Raw genomic sequence first — 21,649 nt, 5'->3', positions numbered from 1 at the left:
TGACTAGAATACACCTGATTCATGTTATGAAAGTGTGTTATCCTCCTCGAAGATGAAATCGCAAAAAGTTGTTCAAATATTTATAGAGATGACAATTGAGGATGAAAGCACCCATAGCGGAACAACAGATGTGTGAGATATGTAGCTTAATGCCCTATAGTAAAATTTTGGTATTCATCCTATATGCGAAATTCATACACACTCAATAGTCGCCATTGTGTTAAAGGGTAAAACGACAATATTATCGAAATATCAGCGTCCTCCATGTGCCTAGTCAATGACGAAGATCCTGTAAGCGATGAACAGATGGAGAAAAATCGTAGGAAAAGAACATAAACGTGCGATTCAATAGTAGATTGGTTACTGTTCGTGCGTTCACGTGGGCCCACACATGTTCCAATGAAGTTGGTAGTGATCGTCCTATCAATTATGGTTATCCGCACCTGTCTTACTTACGACTTACAGCGAATAACTATATACATCATTACCCACGAGAATGGTCTATAAATAAATACGTAAAATAGTGGTAAAATTCAGAGCAATATTTTAGTTTACCTTTAATAATTCAAGTAATAAATTACTTTCTGTAGAAAGGAAATAAATATATCTGGAAAAATTATCTGTTTTTGCTTCAGAGATGAAAATTAAGTATATGTAAACAGTTACTGTAAGCAATAATGAAAGTGATGTTTAATTTTGTATAGGTGAAAATTCTTTGCATCTCCTTAACATGCACAACGATATGTTCAAAGAATATTTCTAACGTTAAATAAACCACCTGTAGACCTTGTAAACAAATTTTATATTTAACTCAATTGTCATGACAAGGTACAGCACTTTTTAATAAAAACACTGTATAAAATGTAAAGTTTCAATACTATAATAGTGTCTTCACCAGACTTAACACACTTATCTAGAATGTTGTTTCTACTCTTTCTACATCTCGTGGTGTAGCTCAAGGTTGTGGTTGCAATGAGGTACCTAAAAGAACGCCAAAAGCGATTCAACTAATGTAATGTCGTATAATGCATTGCCCTTCTTCCTAAGATGCCACTATTAATACATAATGGGTTGTAATAACTTTATCAAAAACTTGGTATGTATAAGCTTTAATGTATGTCATTTTAACGAACATTCCTAAGACATTATAATATTTATATGCCATTAAATTGTATCATTGTGACTCTATATTACGTTTGCAATTGTAAAAAAGACACAGTACAATTTTTCTAAAAGAAAGTGACTGAATGAGAAATGGAAGAAAAAAACACGTTGATTTCGAAGTTATGACTACTTACTTTATAAATTTATAGTTTACAACTATTCTCAGGTTATCGAAATGAATAATGAAAAATATATAACTAGTTAGTAAATCAAAGAAATATGAGTCGAAATGTTAAGTTTTGTATAAATAAATTTATAAGTACAGAAAAGGAAATATGTCATACACATCGTTATTTTAGAGAACCTAACCTATCCATTGAAAAACCATAAAGTAAAAATTGTATGTAAGAGAATAACACTTACACACTTTATATATGCTGTATTATAAGTAGGCAATTTGTGATACTTTTATTGAAGTTATAGCATTTGTTCCAAAGGATCAATCTATATATGCCCATGAATATATTATAATGAAAGAAATACAAGAGAATACGAAGATAAATATGTGAGTAATGTATTGGCTTATTGTATATTATTTAATTTTAAAAAGACTGTAAATGTATGTAGTGGAAATATTATCTTGTAAAGGACAAACTGCGTTTCTTTACTAATATGACCGCAAAGGGGGTAACCGTGGCTAATATTGTGGAAAAGCGGGTCTTTGGGGAGCCAGTTTATTTCTTTTCTTTGTTTATTTTGTTTATTCCGTTATGAGAGCTCCTCCGTGGCTAAGCGGTTAGCGTACGCGCCTTTGGCGTGGGAGACCCGAGTTTGATTCCCGGCGGGAGCTCATGTGGTTCGGATTCCACGTTAATCAGTAGGTCCACGTCTCATATAGCCTCGCTGCTGAAAGGGACGCTAAACTAAAATCAACTCAACTCAATTTATTCCGTTATGAGTATTTCAAGTTTGAAGTTACCGACGAAGTGCCTGTGGTGCATCATCATGTAAGTAGCCCACTATGAGAGGGATACACTTTACACAAAAGCTCTTTCAATTTTCAAATTTAAAAGTAGTAGAAGAAATAATAAAGAAAAAGGACTTGAACCATATAAATATTGTTACTTGACTATTTCAACAAAAACGAAGTTGCAACTGTGCTGACGACCTTTACGGGGATGGAGATTTCACAAGTTTGGTTGGACCTCGCATAGAATTTGTGTGAAAGACCATGAAATATACGAGCAGCCCTGTCTATGGCTGACCTAATTCATTAAGCGGATGTCTGCTTCTTTTTTACATTTTCGAAATAAACCAATATATGTATTCCTTATTATAAGTAGAAAAATACAGTCGGTAAAAGTTAATGATAAAAAGTCTTAAACAAGAATCTATAATCTTTAACAGAAAATGGATAAGGAAAGTAAGAAGAAACGCAATTATTTTAGCAATAATAACATCGTTAATAAGTAGGCAGTAGTTAGTATAATCATGACTTGTTTGCAAACACGTATCTTGAGATCTTTTTTGAGTACTCTATTTAGAACGTTTAGAATATATAGTTTTTTTTTTATATATAATTTATTAAGAGTCAGGTTTGCGGGGTTCTAGATTGTAGGAACTTTGCCCATATTACAAGTAACTTTTGTCCGCTTGACCTGATTTACAGTCGTGAAATTTAAAACCGAAAGTTATAACAGAAGAAATTGTTTTACAACTATAAATTTTGGTATTTCTATTTTGTACGATCAAGTACTTAGTGAGAAATTCTAATTTGTAATTGTGAAAGTTGTGAATATTTGAAAGAATGTGAAGAAATATTTTTTCATAGCCTTGTAAATAATAAGTAAAGTTAATATTTTAAGTAAATACTTTTGTGAAATTCTTTTAAAAAATCTAAAGTGACGGCTTATATTTTGATATTCCTATTCAAATTACCCGTCCCGAAAACAGGTTCGTATTCATTTTAACCAATTTGAAAATACTTATTACCAAGACTTTTTAATTAACTTGATTGTTATTACCTACGATTACAACTATCATGTTCGAAAAAGTGTATGTGTCACCTTACGAAAAGACGAGGAAACTCTGCTAGTTCACTACTGCCAGGACAATGAATGAAAGCTGTCACTGATTGTTGGCAACAAAAGATACAGTTGTTAGTGCAGCAATTTTTTTTTTATAAACTAAACTTGTATTCGAGCATCTCATTTTATTTGGTTCGATGTGATTTATCGATTTATACATATATAATGTGTTTGACAATGTTATTTTTAAAGGAAGAAAATCAATCAACAGTGTGGACTATATCTCACTAACTGAGTAATGTAGTCTTAGAATTGGTGTAATAAAGATCTTAATGACAGCGACGACTTCTGTATAATTTTGGGGAGGTATTGAAATATGTGTATATCCTTGTCACAAATTCGAATAAAGATATCTACATCCAGGGAGGCCAATTCCAAGATCAGTGTGCATGGTTAATGACGATATAATTCAATTTCACTTTTATATCAGTAAGTAGCTGTAACAGAGCATCAATGTTCATATCTACGAATACGATATTTTACTACATGTTCTAGAAAAGTTTACATGGGTTTTTACACGCATGTATAACATTTTGTTTACCTCAATATTATCAATGGAATGATATATGTCTCGTCATTGGAAGACTGTTAGAACTACGCGTTTCATTCTTGGAAATATGTGTGTCAATGTTAAGAGAAATCAAGTAACGAAACGTACAATCCGATTGTTAACAGTTAATATTTTTCACTTTAGAAATCTGTAATCAGGATCACAAAATTATTACAAAATCACTAAGCATACAAGTTACAAAACACCAGTTACTAATGTGTATTTACTAACAGATGCGAAGTGAACTCAATTATACTAATTTTCCTTTTATATGAACTAATCTTGGATCATATTCAATCCACTTTAAACGTATTAACTACATAAAGAGAAACTTACTCTGAAAATTATTTGTTGGCTATCGAATGATTACAACAAACATTAGTCTTTTCGGGTTCGATTCCCAGTAAGAGGGCATTAAAATTCAATCGCGTTACGTCACGTCTCATATAACCTATGTACAGCAATGGGATACTAAACTCCAACAACCAACATCAGTAAACATTCATTTTGAAACATAATTGCGAATTAATTAAAGTAAAACACATCAAAATTAAAGTACCCTTTTCCGCTTTCTTTTATAAATAATTCTTCTTCTTTTTCGTAATATTGTAGGATGATGATTGAAGAATACATCTAAAATAAAATGATAGTTCGGTGACTTATCCGTTGGCAGATTTGGTAATTGGCGGATTTGGTAATTGGCGGATTTGGTAATTGGCGGATTTGTCAATTGGCAGATTTGTCCATTGGCAGATTTGTCCATTGGCAGATCTGTCCATTCTCACGATTGGCGCATTTGGTCATTTTCGCGATTGGCGCATTTGGTAATTGGCAGATTTGTCAATTGGCTGATTTGTCCATTTTCACAATTGGCGCATTTGGTCATTTTCGCGTTTGGCGCATTTGGTAATTGGCAGATTTGGTAATTGGCAGATTTGTCCATTTTCACAATTGGCGCATTTGGTCATTTTTGCGTTTGGCACATTTGGTAATTGGCAGATTTGGTAATTGGCAGATTTGTCAATTGGCAGATTTGTCCATTGGCGGATTTGTCCATTGGCAGATTTGTCCATTTTCACGATTGGCGCATTTGGTAATTGGCAGATTTGTCCTAGGCCCTGTGCAACTACTGCTTTGCTCTTTTTCTCTTCAAAAGCGTAACATGTTTAGGACGATTCGTTTCGTTTTCCATTAGAGTTTCGAAAGAGATTATATGTGTTTGAGTGTAGGATCTTTAGTTTCCTTTAACCGACACTTCTAGCAAATACAACTTAATTCACACAGCAGTTAAAAAAAAATCGTACTGCCTTAGAAAGTATTCCTAAAAGCAGAAGCTGCATCATGCACCCTGAACAGTGACGTAACCAACGGCAGTGCATTGAGGGAGCCCAGAGTAAAACGGGTCCCATTGAAAATTTGTAATTCCACTATTTTTCCTCGATGTCTAAAATGAGACTACTTTAGCCTTACATGAAAAAGAAGCTGTGGAGGGGACTGCGAAGTCTACTGTAAAGATTTATCACGTCCTTGCAGCAACAACTTTAAGTTTTCGAACAGTAATGAAGAACAAGATTGATTGAAATTTTAACTTAGAATGAAATAACTAAAAATCTAATCTTAGATAACTCTCATTGATAGTAGTGTTCCGTATTTGTTTAGACGCCTATTCTTTTATAACTTTACCTATGGTGCATGGGGTCCTTGGTTCGATCCCAGCTCACGTCGAATGAACTTTATTATGGACAAACACCGTGTGCATGAGTGTCCTCGGGTTTCTCCCGTTTCCTGCCACTTGTTTCATTAAACAATTTCATTTATTTCTCACCATTACTCTCTCCATTAGCATAGTCGGCATAATCGTGGGACGTAAAAATTAGATATTTCATTTCATTTTTCTTTTATAACTGTATATCACTTTTTCTGTGACGAGAGAAACATCTAAGCGAGTATTCAGTAAATTAAACCACTAAAACCTATATTCATTGCACAATAGTGCAGATGAAGTTTAGCCCTTAGGCAATCTTCAGCATGGACAGCAAAAAAAGCCAATACATTGATATTGAAACAGTAGTTAACGAATTCCTCTGCGAAAAAGATCACCCGTACTGTTGTGTTTCAGATGATAATTTATAATTATACTTAGTTGGTTGAAATTTCTCCATAGTTGTGGGGGCGAGATACTGGAAAAATCCCTACCAAGAGGTGAAGGTGACATGTAAAAGTAGTCAAATACGAACGAAATTAGTGTCGAATTCATATGCAAAGATGAAAAGTGACACTGTGGATGCTGCGTAAGTCCAAAATAAGCCTTGGTTGGCTTCGAGTTCACAATGGGAGGGTGACAGGAATAAAGAATCGAAAATATCCTATATTTGTGTCGAATGGATAGTTTTCGGGATCACTGACATAAAAGGTGATATTTCAGATGTGTATATGTCCAAGGTTGGCCATATTGAAATGGGGTCATAGGGAGAACCAGTAAATACTTCAGAACAGTTCCTTTTTGGTGCGTTTCAAGACACTGAGAGTGAAAAGTGATAATTCACAAATCACATTCTGAATTATCGGAGATATGACTTCTGGGGAAGTGTCGTTGCTCCAGGGAGGCATTACTAACTGATCACTCCCTAAAATCGTCACTGTTTTGCAGGGCCGTAGACAGAAATTTATTTCAGCGATCGAAAGCTTGACAGGAATTTATTTCAGCGATTGAGGGCATATTTTACTAAAATGTCTATCATCCAGGGGCGGATCCAGGATGATTGTTTGGGAGGGGCGGTCGTTCGAAGTCAAATCAAGGTAAAAGCGGATTGCAAAAAAAGAAAAGAAAAAAGAAAGAAAGAAAAGAAAAAAATAGAAAATGAAAAAGAGATTCTCCGGCGACATAAGATTTTCACTTTTTATTAGTGTATTACTATACATTTGATCAAAAAATACGTATTTATGAAGCTCAAGAGAGGGGGAATTACACCCTCCTGTCCTGCCCAAATGACGCCCCTGAAACATTTGCTTGCACTTACTGAAAAGAAATTAAATGAATCATTGAATAAAACTCGTTTCTGTCCGTAGATATTTTAGAGCTCTTGGCAATTTCCATAGATTTCTTAGGGAGCATCTTACTAGCTTGCACTCTTTAAAGAAAGAAAAGAATGAAACTAAAGATATTTATGAAGCTCTGGGAAGATTGTGTGACTTTCCTTTAATTTAGGCTCTTAAAAATATTTCAGAACAAACGAATGGAAAAGACTGTTTTAAAGCTATAACGTTGTAAACTTGATTCCTGTTTCTTTTTCAGCTGAATGGAAAGAGTGTACTACGTCATACACACTGCTTTAGACAAGGAGAGGTGGAGGACGGGGAGGAGTTGGAATAAATACTAGAAGCAACTAATCGATTGATACATGTATTGCGGGAATGCATAAGAAAACTGGGCAAGAGTTTGTTATTCATTTGGACTTAAAATTTTTGTACCAATTTTTTTCCGCGGACTGTACATGTCAAAAAGTCAGTGCTGTTCCTTTGCCTTTCATTATGTGTTAACTTGAATAAATAATACACGTTGCACTGAGAGGATACATTCGAAATTGCTGGTACCATTCCTTCATACGAATTTGGACTCTGTAAGCAGCAATATATTTTCATCTAACGTATCAACACCCCTATCAACATATGTATACTGCAGTGTAAGATGGTTGACCTATTTCAGTTTTTCTTTTTAGTGCTTCACTCCAACGCTTTGCTTTCCCTAATGGAGATACGCCTACCTTATTTATAGCAGCATTAACAATACTATTATCTCTGTGCCTTACAGTTGTTACGCCTGATACTATATCTGTTATCTGATTATATGAGGCACTTAGCATTTTCTTCATTTTTTGCGGTACCTTTAGAGTTGAAATAACAGTGTGTTGTAACGAAAAAAAAAAATAATGGAACATATTGGGTGTTATTCCATAGGAGTTTGCGTTGATGCAAAACAAAATTTGCGTTTTAGTTTGCGTAATCGTAAGGGACATAACTATTATAATTTTTTTTTGTTTGTTTGTTTGTTTTGTTTGCGATGTGCTGCAACACACAAATTTTGCGTTGTGATATTGAATGTTATCTATTATTTCATTTGTGTGTGTCTAAAGTTATCTTAAACGTAGGCAATTCAGATACAAGAAGTAAATATTGTAAATATCCTTTTCTATTTACATCCAGATTGCAACTATCAGGTAAAGTTATGCAAACCAACTACTTCTGTAGGTTATACTCCCACCATACCTACAGTTCCCGTTGCCCCATTATTGGGGCGTCTGAGTTTTATGTTAACAACATAAAGCTATAATGTACAAAGAAGATATATATATATATATATATATATATATATATATATATATTGTTTTTGAATATGGAAAGATCTAATACAATGAGCAAATGAAAGTGATCAAATTTAAAATACTAGAAGATAGAAAAAAACAATTAACTTTTTCCGACTCGATATTTTGTTGAGTTTCCGCCAAATTCTCTCCTTTCCATAAGCACTAAATAAACAAAGAACAAACGGAAATTGCAAGTCCTGTGTTGCCACATACCAAACCTATCGAACAGTACAATAATTACTTTTAAATAACATAATAGGTAAAAGGAAAAAAATAAAATGTAGAGCGCCCAATTTTGGGACAATGGGAAGATATGGGTTAAGTTTGATTAAAGTCGTACGTACCTCAGTATATCATATGCTCAGTTTCAAGTTGTTTTTTTGCCCACTTCACCAGCTAATTGTATGTTTCAACTTATTGTGTACTTAAGTTTATTATATACTACAGTTATGTGTTAATTCAATTACAAAAAGAGTAAAATAATTCTCTTTCTCATTCCAGTCCCAGCTTGCAGTCACAAGTGAACCTGGAGAAGGAGTTATTATTGCTTTCCGTGATTATGATAGGAAATTTTCTCCCCATGTGGTAAGTATTACGGAAGAATTACTGTTCATTAATGGTACTTTTTTTAAAAAAAAAAAAAAAAAAAAAATCACTAAATTATTGTCATCAAGCAAATAGCTGAAACTGATGTATGTTAGGGGATAAATTCAGGTGTATTAGAAGTAACACTTCCCAAATGTAACTCCGATTTTGGTAAAAATTTGGCAGGTAGATGCTACATACGAAATAAACGAACACATGTTTTTTATTTTCTACGGAAAAACGGTTTTAGGGGCAAAAGCCCCCATCCAAAATTTTGGAATTTGACGCCCGAAAGGGAAAAACAAGTGGACCGAAGTGAACGAAATTGTGCACAGATATTGCAGACGTAAAATGAAGGAATACGGGTTTCGTAGTTTCATGAAGAAAGAAAGAAAAAGAAAGAAAAAAAAAGCGGTTGGGTGGGGCGGTTACGAAATATCAAAAGTGCAAAAGTATACAGGGTTCATTATGAAAGTAATGATCATGATGCTACCCTGACTCAACAATCCACCGCAGCGCGCGCTGCGGGCGCGGAAAAAGTAGTGGGTGGTCTGTCCTTCCAAACGCGCCCGGAGTCAGTCTACTGCGAGCAGTAACAGCGTGTGAATATCGATCCGCGTGAAGCACGTTTTTACAAGTTGTAACACGGCGGGATGGAGGATTCGCTCGAACAACGCTACGCCAAAAAATTTTGCATCAAGTTGGGTAAGAATGCTACGGAAACTTACCAGATGCTGAAAGAGGCCTACAAGCAGGAGTGTTTGTCAAGATCCCAGGTCGGAAAATGGCACAAGTCGTTCAAGGAGGGTCGGGAGGAGGTTGCCGACGAGCCCCGTTCTGGACGCCCAACAACGGCCAGGACCGACGACAACGTTAACCGAGTGCTTGAAGTGTTGCGCTCAGACAGGCGTCTGAGCATTCAACAAATCACGGACCCTAAACATGTCAACATTTGCGGTACATGGGATAGTGACCGAGGACCTGCAAATGCGAAAGGTCTGTGCGAAGCTTGTGCCGAAGGTATTGACGAACGAACAAAAAGATCTTCGAGTTTTGCGCTGCAAGGAGTTGTTGACATTGTGTGAAAGTGATCCGGACTTTTTAGACTCGGTCGTAACTGGAGACGAATCCTGGATGTTCGAATACGATCCAAAATCCAAAAGGCAGAGTGCGGAGTGGCACACCTCATCCTCCCCCCGCCCCAAAAAGGTGCGCATGAGCAAATCCCGAATCAAAACCATGCTCATTGTCTTCTTCGACGTTCGAGGAATCATCCATTTCGAGTTTGTGCCACCAGGACAACCTGTCAACGCAGGATTTTATCTAGAAGTGCTCAAGAGACTGAAACGCAGGGTCGCCCGCGTTCGAAGTGACATCAAAGACTGAATGAAACTCCACCACGACAATGCACCAAGTCACACCGCCTTCACCGTCGTCTACTTCCTGGCCCGGAGCAGAACCCCAGGGTCCGCCATTCCCCCTATAGTCCTGACCTGGCTCCTAGTGACTTGTTTTTGTTTCCCCGTTTGAAGAGACACCTCAAAGGAAAACTTTGGGACTCCGTGCAGAACATTCAAGCCCATGTTACAAGATTCTTAAAAGCCATTCCAGCCGAGGACTTTAAAGATGCTTTCCAGGCGTGGAAAACGTCTCCAGAAGTGTATCGATGCAGAAGGAGCGTATTTTGAGGAATTTTAAAGATTTGTAACAATCGGAACAATAAAACAGTCTTTCTAAACCAATGCTCATTACTTTCATAATGAATCCTGTATGTCAGAATTTCCTAAAGAATGTGAAGAATTGCAACGGAACTTCGTATAGGGACAATTTCCGTAACAAGAAACGAAAAGTGTTTTAATTTGTGCAGAAAAACAGTGTTGAGGCCTCGGCCCCTACGAAAAAAAGTAAATATTACCGTAATAGCGCAGGAAGGAGTGGACCGAAACAAATAAAATTGTGTGTAGATATTGTATATGGAAAATAAGGCCTTTCGTGTTTCTCAAGTGTCCCTATCCGATTTGCTTCAGATTTGACACATCAGCACACTTTTTTTTTTTTTATGCGAAAAAACATTGTAAGTGTTAAAGGCGCCTCCTGAAACACTATAAAATACACTATACTGTTTGTGCTTACTGTTGATCTGCCAAATTTGAAGAAATCAGATGGAGACACTTGTGAAACACGAAAGGCCTTATTTTACATATCCAATATCTACACACAGTTTCATTCGCTTCGGTCCACTCCTTCCCCCCCCCCCCCTCCTTCCGCCATCGGTCCACCTAACAGTTTTTTCTTTTCAAGAAAATACGAAACACGTATTCACTGACCTTACCTCTACAATATTTGTGCACAATTTCATTCACTTCGGTCAATTTCTTCTTACCTTTCGGGTGTCAACTTCTAAAATTTTGGGCAAGGTATTTTGTCCCCTAAAACAGCTTTTCCGCAGAAATAAAAAAAAAAAAAAAAAAAACGCATTCGTTTATTTTGTGTAGTATCTACCTGCCAAATTTTATCAAAATCGGAGTGTTACACTCATTCCACGTATCTTCAATAAGGATTTGTCTCATTTGACATCAACCTGTCGCAGAATGAAATGAAAATTTTCATGTGCTTATCTGGTTTCTGATGCTGAATCTGAAACTGCAAACCGGTTGAAAATTGGTCCATTTGTTAACGTAGTTAACGTAGAAATATGAACTTTTTTTCTCTTTTTCTCTCTCTGTGTATTGTATTTTGTGAACATTCTTAAGGAAGTCTGAAATAATGGATCCAGCTGATCAGCTGTTTTGTGCTTTTGGTTAGTTCCTAAATGATCGAGTGTGTAGTGGAAAATTCACAGATATGAACACTCACTACTGAAGAAAGGGAACTACTATTGAGGAGAAGCGGTGAAACTATTGAAGATAGTGAAGTGATGGTATGTGAACAACATAGGCAATAGTTTGTAACCAAGTTTTCTGGATATCAAAAGAAATGTGATCCGTACAATAAACATCCTGGTCGGAATACGAGATCAGGTCTGACAAGTGTTTCGTTGGAGCAAGCATTAACCTACAAATTCCAAAATATAGATTTCAATCCTGCAACCAAACTGTACTGGATGTTGAAAGTGCGTGGAGGAGAAACCATCATCATCATCAGCATCACAAGAAGAAACTAGATGCTGATTGCGGTGAATCCTCCCCCTGCAACTGGACCACCTGATTCTGAATTGATACCCCCTTTAGGGGGGGGGGGGGAGAAAAGCGCGATATAAGATGTTTCCAAGTATTAGGTTTGTCGCCACTAAAGCTGCATGCCATGAAAGATAATACAAAGGTAAGAGCTGCAAAAAGAAAATTACACGTGGCAGAAGAAACTGCGAAGATAAGTTGCTCGAATTTTTTCACTAAACGAGGGTGAACTGAAAGTCACATGGAATACAACTCGGATGGCAGACAAAAGCATCAAGCAAACTGAGAATGACTTCAATGAAATCATAGATTTACTGAAGGCAAAATTCAGAACAGTCAGCCGAATGGAAAAAAAAAAAAAAAAATCAAATTCTTACTTTAGTGCCGTCGTCATGTTCCCGAAAGAAAGCGGCGGAAATTTTCGTTGTGTCAGCGTACTTTGCCCGCACAGCAAGAAAACTTCGAACAGAGGCAACCATCTTAGCAACACCTGCAGAAGAAAAGGAAAACGCCTACCACCCGAAACTGTAAGTTTAATATTGCAGTTTTACAGTGATGATGAATTCACAAGACCAATGCCACACCAGAAGGATAAAGTAAGTGTTGCAAGAAGTATGTACGAACAAAAGCGCCTTATTTTATGCAACATTAGGGAACTCTGTTTACAGTTTCAGTTGAAATATCCTGATGTAAGAGGAAGCTTTTCTAAATTTGCTAGTTCGCGACCAAAGCATTGTGGTCCTGCTAGTTCTCTAGGAACACACAATTCTCGAGGAACAATGTAAAAAAAAAACTACATGAACTGACAAAAAAATAAAGGGGTACTTCCGGTTGACGTGGAAAGTTGAAATTTAGCAGGATTGTAGCATTTCGGATAACCGACAGAAAAATTGCCAAAACTGAATATTTTTAATTTTTAGGGGGCCTAAAGAAGGAATGAAGAAATCCCCATATTATTTAAATGGTTGTTTTCTTGGGATAAAAAATCTTAGGTAGTTAACATACGAAAAGAAAGTTGAAGTTTGGTAGGATTTTGAGTTTAAGAGGTGCGAGGCCGTAGACCGAGTAAACGCGGGGGTAGGGGGGAAAAGGCCCCAGGTGGGCCAAATTCAGGAAATGTTTAGAGCAAATGCACGAAATTCACTCTTGATGGAAAGGCTGATATATAAGAGACGCGAGCCCGTAGGCCGAACAATTGCGGCGTTCTGGGGACGGAACGTTTAACATTTATATATCAATAAACGTATAACGAATATATACAATCCACCAAAACGTTAAGCTACTTCTGTCAGCCATTAAGTTGGAAGAAACATATCATGATCTGGTCAAGATGGTGATTTGCGGTGAAGACAACAGAGATTGTATGCTCAGAGTGTGCAATAGTTCTCTTCGTTCCAAGTATTGGAAGATATTTTTAATGTCAAAGTTATGAAACTGATCCTGCAGACATGGTTAAAGTAAAACGGTGGATGTTCACAGATAGAACTGACTTGGTAATGCAGACTTTATCACTAGAGGAACTGATTAAAACTATCACTCAAAAAATAACCAAGCTTATTCCACATGCATACATAGCAAAAGCAGCAATCTTGTTACTAAAATGTAGAAAGGAGTGTCTACCAGACAATGAAGCGTGCATTTGAAGTCTGTGCACATTTGTATATGGTGCTATTTCAAACAAAATACTTTTATGCTGAGTTGGCAACACTGGGTTTTCGATACCGCATTTTGTTCTGATCATATTGTGCACGTATCTGTTTGATTGCTTTAACGGTTTTCAAAATATTTACTTTAAAGTTACCTAATTCCATGATATAATTTTTTCGATATCCAAATATTGAAGCCCCGTAGGTCCTATCCTTCTGGTCCATAGCACCTTAAATTTTGTTAATTTTCATTTCTCGTGATTCTCTATCAAATGTGCTATGTGACAACCAGATTTGAGCGACAACTTGTGGGACTTTCCCTTTTCAGGAAGTAGAGTTCTGCACCGACCGGAATTTTAGCCCGGGCCCAACCCGGCCCGTGAGTTTATAATGTGGGACCTGTCCCGAATCCGAAATATATTTTAGCATTTAGGCCCGAATCCGACCCGAGCTCATGTAATAATCAAATGAGCCGGAAGTAAGCCCGAATTACAGAAACTTAATAATTAACGCAAAATCGTATTTTTATTTACAACAATTAGAGATTTAATTTTGCAGTTGTACTTCAAAATTTCTCCAGAAAGAACAATACAATAAATATTGTTGTACAGTGCATTTACAAGGTTAAGCCCGAAAAGGCCCGAGAAATATGGTTGTATATTTGAAACTTTACAGCCCGAGCCTGGCCCGGGCCCGAAGTGATACATACTTTGTAGACCCGAGTCCGTGCAGATCTCTATCAGGAAGATCAATTTAGTGGAATATGTATACCTGTTCCTTTTACTCTCTCCGATTGAACCAATTCCTATTTGAAGGAGCTTTTATTGCTTCTGCTTCTGTATATATACCATATACTCACACGCTGAACTCCTCCTTCGTTTTAATTGTGAGCTCCCTCGTGGCTAAGCGGTTAGCGTACGCGTCTTTGACGTGGGAGACCCGTGTTCGATTCCCGGCGGGAGCTTATGTGGTTCGGATTCCACGTTAATCAGTAGGTCCACGTCTCATATAGCCTGCTGCTGAAAGGGACGCTAAACTAAAATCACCTCAGCTCAGCTCGTTTTAATTGTGAATGTGCTCCTTTGGTTCACGTCGTGCCGAATTCAATCCCTGGTGGGAGCGCATTGAATTTGAACGCAGAAGCACGAAATTCAACCACTTACGTAATAAAATATATATATATTTTTAAGAAAATGCAAGATTTATAAGTCTTGATCTAGTAGCGAATGGATTTTTTTTTTTTTTTTTTTTTTTTTTATTTTTGCATCATAGCTTTTACGTTCATATAAATGACAACATTTACGTTACCTTGAGATAAACGACTTATTAAGATTTCTCTGTGAAACAAAACTTATTTGAAGAGAGAGAACAAATCCGAAAACAAAAGTCGTTAAACCTTTGAAGTCCCAGATGTTTTTAATTTTTTGTTCAAACCCTGTCTTGCCAAGTCTCCATTTTCAAATATTTTTCTTTTATATTGCATCATTGTTGATATTCTTGAATTTCGTTTTCTCATCCATTAATTTCATAATTTCCTTAGTGATCCATTCGTAATCTCTGACCTCTTTCACGCTAGTAAGAAATCCAGTGTTTATAAATGACCATTTCTAGTTAATTTCTTCCTCGGTTGTATCTTGTACTATCTTCGTGAAATTTTCTTCAATTTCTTTGTCGTCAGCTTGCATGTATCGAGTCTTCGCTTTTTCTTCTTTTTCCCAGTTTTGAAATTTCGACTCATCCTTCATCATGGCTAACATGGAAAGAAGGTGAATTCACCACGAAGGTGAAATGATAGCACCACAATGAACTAATTTGTGCATTTGATACAGTTGATAGAGCTCTGTAATATATTGTAAAATAATATAGTTTTTCTTTGTAATAAAATTGCTATCAAATATTTTCCGTAAATCTCAAAAATACACTTTGTAGAAAAATTTTCCAGACTAGTTCTAGTTCTTTCGAATCTCAGCATTCGTCGTGCGGCTAATGAAGTGTCTGCAATCACAGTTGACGTATTATGAAATTCTCAAAACTACCTTATTCAATATAATTTTCGCAATATTGAAAACAGTGTGTTAGCTTCGTTTACAAAATAAAATAATCTTCTCTTTCTCACCTCAACCATAGGTTGGTGGGCAACATGGAAATTTTAAAACTTTTCTCTCCCTTGGAAGAGCTGTTTTATATTTAGATATGGTCTCTTCTTCTTAACTGCATGTAGATATTCTATCCTTGGTGTTCCTCTTCCTGGTATTCCTTCTGCCTATCACTTTCATCAACACAGTGATCTAATCGGAGTGCTGAATAAGATGGCCAAGCATGGTGCTTCTTCTTTTTCCTATATCTTCATGATCTGTCGTCCTTCGTTAGTTTCCTGTAGTACGTCTTCGTTCCTTTTCCTTTCGGTATGTAATATGGGCAGCATTCTGCGCCAACACAAATGTCACGTCTCTGATCCATAAAGTGACACTTTCCATACCAGAGTCTTAATAAATCGTTTCCGAACACTTAATGATACATTTCTTGATGTTAGCACTCTTCTTTTCCTCTCGAATACTTGTTTAACCTACGCTATTCGTGAACTTAGGTCTTTTTCACTCGGTCCGAGGACTCCCTGAATTGGGGAACGTCATAAGGTCTTCGATTTTCTGTCCTAATCATACGTTTGTCCCTTTTTATCCTGCTCTTGTGCACTTTTATCATTTTGGTTTTCTTATTTATCTTCATTTTGCGTGTTTTCTCCAGTTGGTTGTTCAAGTTTGTTTCCTGCAAGTCCTTTTCGTTGTCCGCTATCAGTGCTGTAATCTGCAAACCTTGTTGCGTTGAAAACCTGGCCATTTACTTTTTACGCCTTTCTCGTTTTCATCAGAGAATTCTTTCATAGCCTTTTCTATATAGACGCTGAACAGGAGAGTTGAAGGTCCACAACCTTGCCTTACTTCTTTTACATTCTTGCTTTCTTGTGATCTCTTTCTATAATAGCTCTCGGGTTCGTGGTATATTATTCTTCTGTCTCTAATCCACCTTTAGATTCTTCAACATCATATTCCAATCTACGTTGTCAAAAGCTTTTTATGTATCTACAAATGCTATCACAATTGGTTTGTTTATTCTGATGTGCTGTTCCATAATCAACCGTAGCCTCAGTATTGCTTTTGTTCTTCCGCTTTAAGTTCAAACCGGTCCTCCGATAGCCATTCTTCGATTTTCCTTTCCATTCGTTGTGCGATAATTCTACACAGTATTTTGATGTATGGGAAAGCAAACTTAACATTCTGTGTTCTTTACATCTCCGTGCGCCTTTTCTCTTCGGGATAGGAACTAATATGCTTTTCTCGAAGTCTCGTGGTATTTTTCCCGAGATACATTTCATTAATAAGATTACATAGTTTCTTCTTTATTGCTATTGTGAGATCTTTAATCACCTCCCTTGGTATTTGGTCTATTCCTGGGGCTTTAGCATGTTGTATTTCCTACAAGGTATTGTCAAATTCGCACTGTAAAATTGGTATTAATTCATTTTTATCGACGTGTTCTTCGTTCACTCTGTCTCCTCCGTATTGTTCTTCAATGCATTCCTTCCATCTTATCTGCCTCTCTCCTATTAGCGTTGTCCCGTCCTTGTCTATGATAATGTCGGTACATGTTTTTTTTTCCACCGAACTGTTTTCTAACCTTTCTATATGCCGTTGCTGTATAGCCTTTCGACTGTATTTTCCTCAATTTCCTTACAAAAGATGTTGAACCAGTTTTCTATGGCGTTCTTTACTTCTCTGTTGATATGATTTCTGCATTTTCTGTATTCCTCTTCATTTGTTATCTTAAACTGTCTTTTCTCCATCATTTCCAATGTTTCTGCTGTTATCCAGGGTTTACATTGGGTTCTCAATTCTCTTCCTATGGGCTCCTCGGCTGCTTTCATGGCTTCCCATTTCGAGTTGGTCACCCGCTAAAGCTACCTTGGACGTCCTTTTGTCTGTCAGTTGCAAATTCCCTTTCCGTTTTTTCATCTCTTTTTAGCTTGATTGTGTTCCGTCTTTTGTTCCTATCACTCTTCTCTTGTTTAATGAGAGTTTGCTCTTCATCAAAACTAAATTATGGTCTGAGTCAACATCTGCATCTGGGTAACTTTTACTGTTCTTCACTTGATTTCTAAATCCTTGTCGGACCAGTATACACCTATATTCTATTTGGTATCTTCCTTTGTTTACTGGTCTTGTCCATGTGTATCTTCTTAGTAGTTGTTCGAAGAGAGTATTTGTTAGATTATGGCTTTGGTAGAACTCAGTTGTACACCTCTCGCATTCCTTCCTCCTTGGCCAAAATTCCCAGCTACTTTCTTCTTTGCCTTCGCCGACTACTGCGTTCCAGTCACCCAAGATGAAAAATTGTCCTGGTCTTTAACGTTCATGAATACTTTTATTTGCTCATATGTTTCTTCTACTTCCTTATCTGCGTAGCTTAATGTAGGCATATATACTTGGATTATTGTCATATTCGTCGTTTTTCCGTTGCTATCTTCAATATTACTATCCGTTCATTGTGTCTCCAGCTGCCTATAAGTTTCTGTTCTATCTTCTTATTCAAGACAAAACTGACTCCTGCTGTACTATTTACAGCTCCTGAATAAATCATTCTGTAGTCCCCGCTGAACGTGTCTCCTCCATCAGGCCACCTAACTCTGGCGATTCTCAAGATACCTATCTTCATGCGTCTCATTTCTTCATGTTTTCCAATTTTCCACACTGTAACAGCGATCGCACGTTCTAGGATCCTATCCTGCAAGGGCTTTGTTTCATGACGACCGAGGAGGCCCTGCTTTGTTTCCCTCCAGTGCCCGGGACGACCCTCTGTGAAACAGTAGTATCGTATTCCCTAATATGACATAAGTATGCATTATTTCATTTGTATCATATTTTTGAACATTGGATGATGGATTCCAATGTATCTTGGTGCGCTTAATCCAAAAATGACCGTAGTTTTTGTCCATCACGTCAGAAGTGTTTGTGAATTACAGTGTGTCACAATATGATGTCTAAAAACATCACAAATATGAATCGAACGGACAGATGTCAGGGCATAGGGAATGCTGTCATCTGTTTGTTTATTATGAAAACGAATCGTTGGCAAAATAAACTGGCAGATAGCAACGCGTAAGTCACTGAATGTTGTGTACACTGAACTGTTAGTGCTAGTGCAACCGTTCGTACGTATCCTCCGCAATCAAACGTGAGAGTCGGCGGAGTAGCAAACATAGTGTTAGACATGGCGTCAAGAGACTGTAAAGCGTCTGCAGATATATTAATATTTGTAGTGAGGTCAAGGCAAAATGACAGATAAGGTTCGTGCGGCAAGTCTATCTCGCGTATCTCTGTGTACAAGTAAGGCATCAAGACAAAACTTTGGCACCCCACTATGTTTACTATACGTGTGTTGAAAGACTAAGATGGTGGTCAACAAGGAACAACAGGCTTTCAGATTTGGCGTTCTGATGATCTGGCGCGAGCCACAAAATCAGTGCTGATACTTTTCTTCAATGTAACTATTTCATTTCAATATCATGACTAAAAACAACATCGTCTATCCAAGTGTGCCATCGGCGTCACGTCCTGTCCCTCATTGCCCAGACGTGCCTGTGCTTATGCAACCAGAACATTACCTGACGTAGATGGTTTCGAAAGTGAAGGACGTGAAGACACCGACAAGAACGACGAGGCTTACAAACCTGGCACGTATGCACTATAACCATTTACACAATCGGAACTGAACGATGTGATTTGCGACTTACATCTCACTAAAGAGGCGGCAGAATTGCTTCGTTTCAGGCTGAAAGAAGAATTTGCTCGCAACTGGCACTTCGTTGTCCTGGTTCAGGCACTGAGAACAATTTCTTCCAGACTTGTCTGAACAAGGAGTCTTTGTATTCTTCATTGATGTGTGTGGACTGTTTCAGACATTTAACATTCCATACGAATGCACTGCTTGGAGACAATTCGTCGAAACGAAGCCTGATAGTTGTCCATAATGGGAACAGATATGCGTAAATACCCATAGAGCATTCTGTATACTTACAAGAACATTACGAAAATTTACCATTTGTGTTTCAGAAAATTAAGACGATCATCAGTGGGTCACGTGTGGTGATCGTAATCGTAAGGTACGATGATCAAACTATGTTGGTAAGTCGCATATTTGTGATATTTTTCGATATATACTACGTTTAGTACATTGCCATTTGCAAACAAGTCCGACGTGATGGAAACATACTAAGGTCCTTTTTGGATTAAGCACACCAAGATATATAGAAATCCATCATCAAATATTCAAAGCAGAACCACCGCAAGCTAGTGTTACATTTTCTTATGTTTCTTTCCATGTTGTTTTCTAGGGACTGAGTATGGTGGTGGTGTCCCAACAGCCATAGAAGGCATCCCGTCCGTGCCTGTTTTTGTACACATCTGAGCCTTGCCGGTCAATCTGCAGCCTCAGTGTGGCAATAATAATAATAATGTCTGCACCAAGAACATGAGATAAAAAAGCAGTATTAAATAATTTTATTTAAAACTTTATCTTCCTTTTCCTCGATTTGGTTTCTCACTCAGTATTCTACCTCCGTATCTGATTTTTTTGGTTTCCGGTGTTTTACATCAGGACCGATAAGCACCATGAATCAACTGCTATGGAAGGGAAAGAATTATTTTCGTAGGTACTAATTTGTGAATCACGGAGTTCATGGGTAACCCTAGACTAAAATATCAATTATCACTCTTCCTACAGCTATTTTTTTTTCTTTAACATCCCACGATTGTGCTATGGGGGATGCTAGTTGAGATAGATAACAATGGTGGTACTTCAGAAGTGGAAGGAGACAGTAAAACCCCGAGAAAACCCACAATCACACCGTGTTTGTTCATAAGAAAGCCAGCTTGGCGTGAGCTCGAATCGGGAACCCACGCACCAGAGACGAGTTGCTCTAGCACTGCGACCTCTTATAGCTACTTTTCTAAAGATATTAGTTTACGAAAGGCGTTGTGTAAAGTTCTCATTGCAATGCGCGAGAGTACTGTACGCTTATGGAAGGAAACAAAATCAGTAACTTTTCATAGGTGCAAGAACACTATAAACGTAAAACGAAGAAAAGTCGAATGACGTACAACCAATATTAGTGTGTACTTATTTATGCTGTTGCTTACTTATTTTATAATGACATGTGATATTTTTCTTTGGAGACAGATACAATCTTCAATCGTACTTATTTACCAGTGTCCGTAAAGTATAAGAAGGATCGCTTTCATATTCCGTTTCGATGGACACCACTTCGAGCGTAACTGAAAGTTGTGGATAGATCCTCTTGAAAAATGCTGCAGTTATCCATATTCGTATTCGAATTTCGTGTTATTCATATTACGGCAGTGCGTAATGTTAAAACGACTCTTATCAAGTTGCACTACAGTCAGTTCGGTTGCAGTTTGATGTCATATACGAACCATGCCATTTAAAAAGAATCTATACTGAAATTCAACATGTTTGCTTTCTTAGTGACATACTCCAACAAATTCTTTCCTTTACTCTTACATATATTATTGTTCTCTGTGGTCTCGTTTTTTGTTCATAGAAATACTGTATATCTACACTAACACATTATATATATATATATATATATATATATATATATATATATATATATATATATATATATATATATACTTATTTATTATTTAAATTATTTCAGCTGGATTGGGGAGCATTTGCCATTATGACACTACCTTCGTTGGGCATTCCATTTCTGCTCTGGTACTCAAGTAAGTCGAAATATGAGAATATTATAAAACAGAAAAAAGAAAAGAAGAATAAAGATGAATAAATTGTAGTTCTGTAAATAAATTTATACACCGAGTACTTGTTTCATTATTTATACACCCCGCCTACTAGTTCCCTTAATCAAGATACTTACAAAGGGGAATGTTCTTCAGAAACAATGATATATTACTCAAATCTCTGACTGGTACAAAGTTTACGTATTTTTTAACACTGAAATTTATTAACCTGGGAACGGTCGACAGGTGAGCGCAGGGCTCACCCTGGTTTATATTTTCGTTTCAAAGCCGCCCTAGTGGGGTCACAGACTTGAGGCGCC

The 21,649-nt window shown here is 37.1% G+C and overlaps 1 protein-coding gene across 3 annotated transcripts in view; it reads left to right on the top strand.

The window, feature by feature from the left end:
• SsRbeta (signal sequence receptor beta) overlaps positions 1-21,409 on the top strand; it is a 126,632-nt gene extending 105,223 nt beyond the window's left edge. For all 3 annotated transcript variants that reach the window (XM_081748522.1, XM_081748521.1, XM_081748520.1), the window contains exons 3-4: positions 8,607-8,690; positions 21,245-21,409. In XM_081748522.1, the coding sequence (XP_081604648.1) occupies positions 8,607-8,690; positions 21,245-21,376 (216 nt within the window). In that variant the 3' untranslated portion in view covers positions 21,377-21,409. The remainder of the gene's footprint in view (positions 1-8,606; positions 8,691-21,244) is intronic.
• The last annotated feature ends 240 nt before the right edge of the window (positions 21,410-21,649 follow it).

The sequence above is a fragment of the Thermobia domestica genome, chromosome 2 (genome assembly GCF_964235325.1).
Source record: "Thermobia domestica chromosome 2, izTheDome1.hap1.1, whole genome shotgun sequence".
NCBI lineage: Eukaryota > Metazoa > Arthropoda > Insecta > Zygentoma > Lepismatidae > Thermobia > Thermobia domestica.
This window is presented reverse-complemented; position numbering and strand designations above follow the sequence as displayed.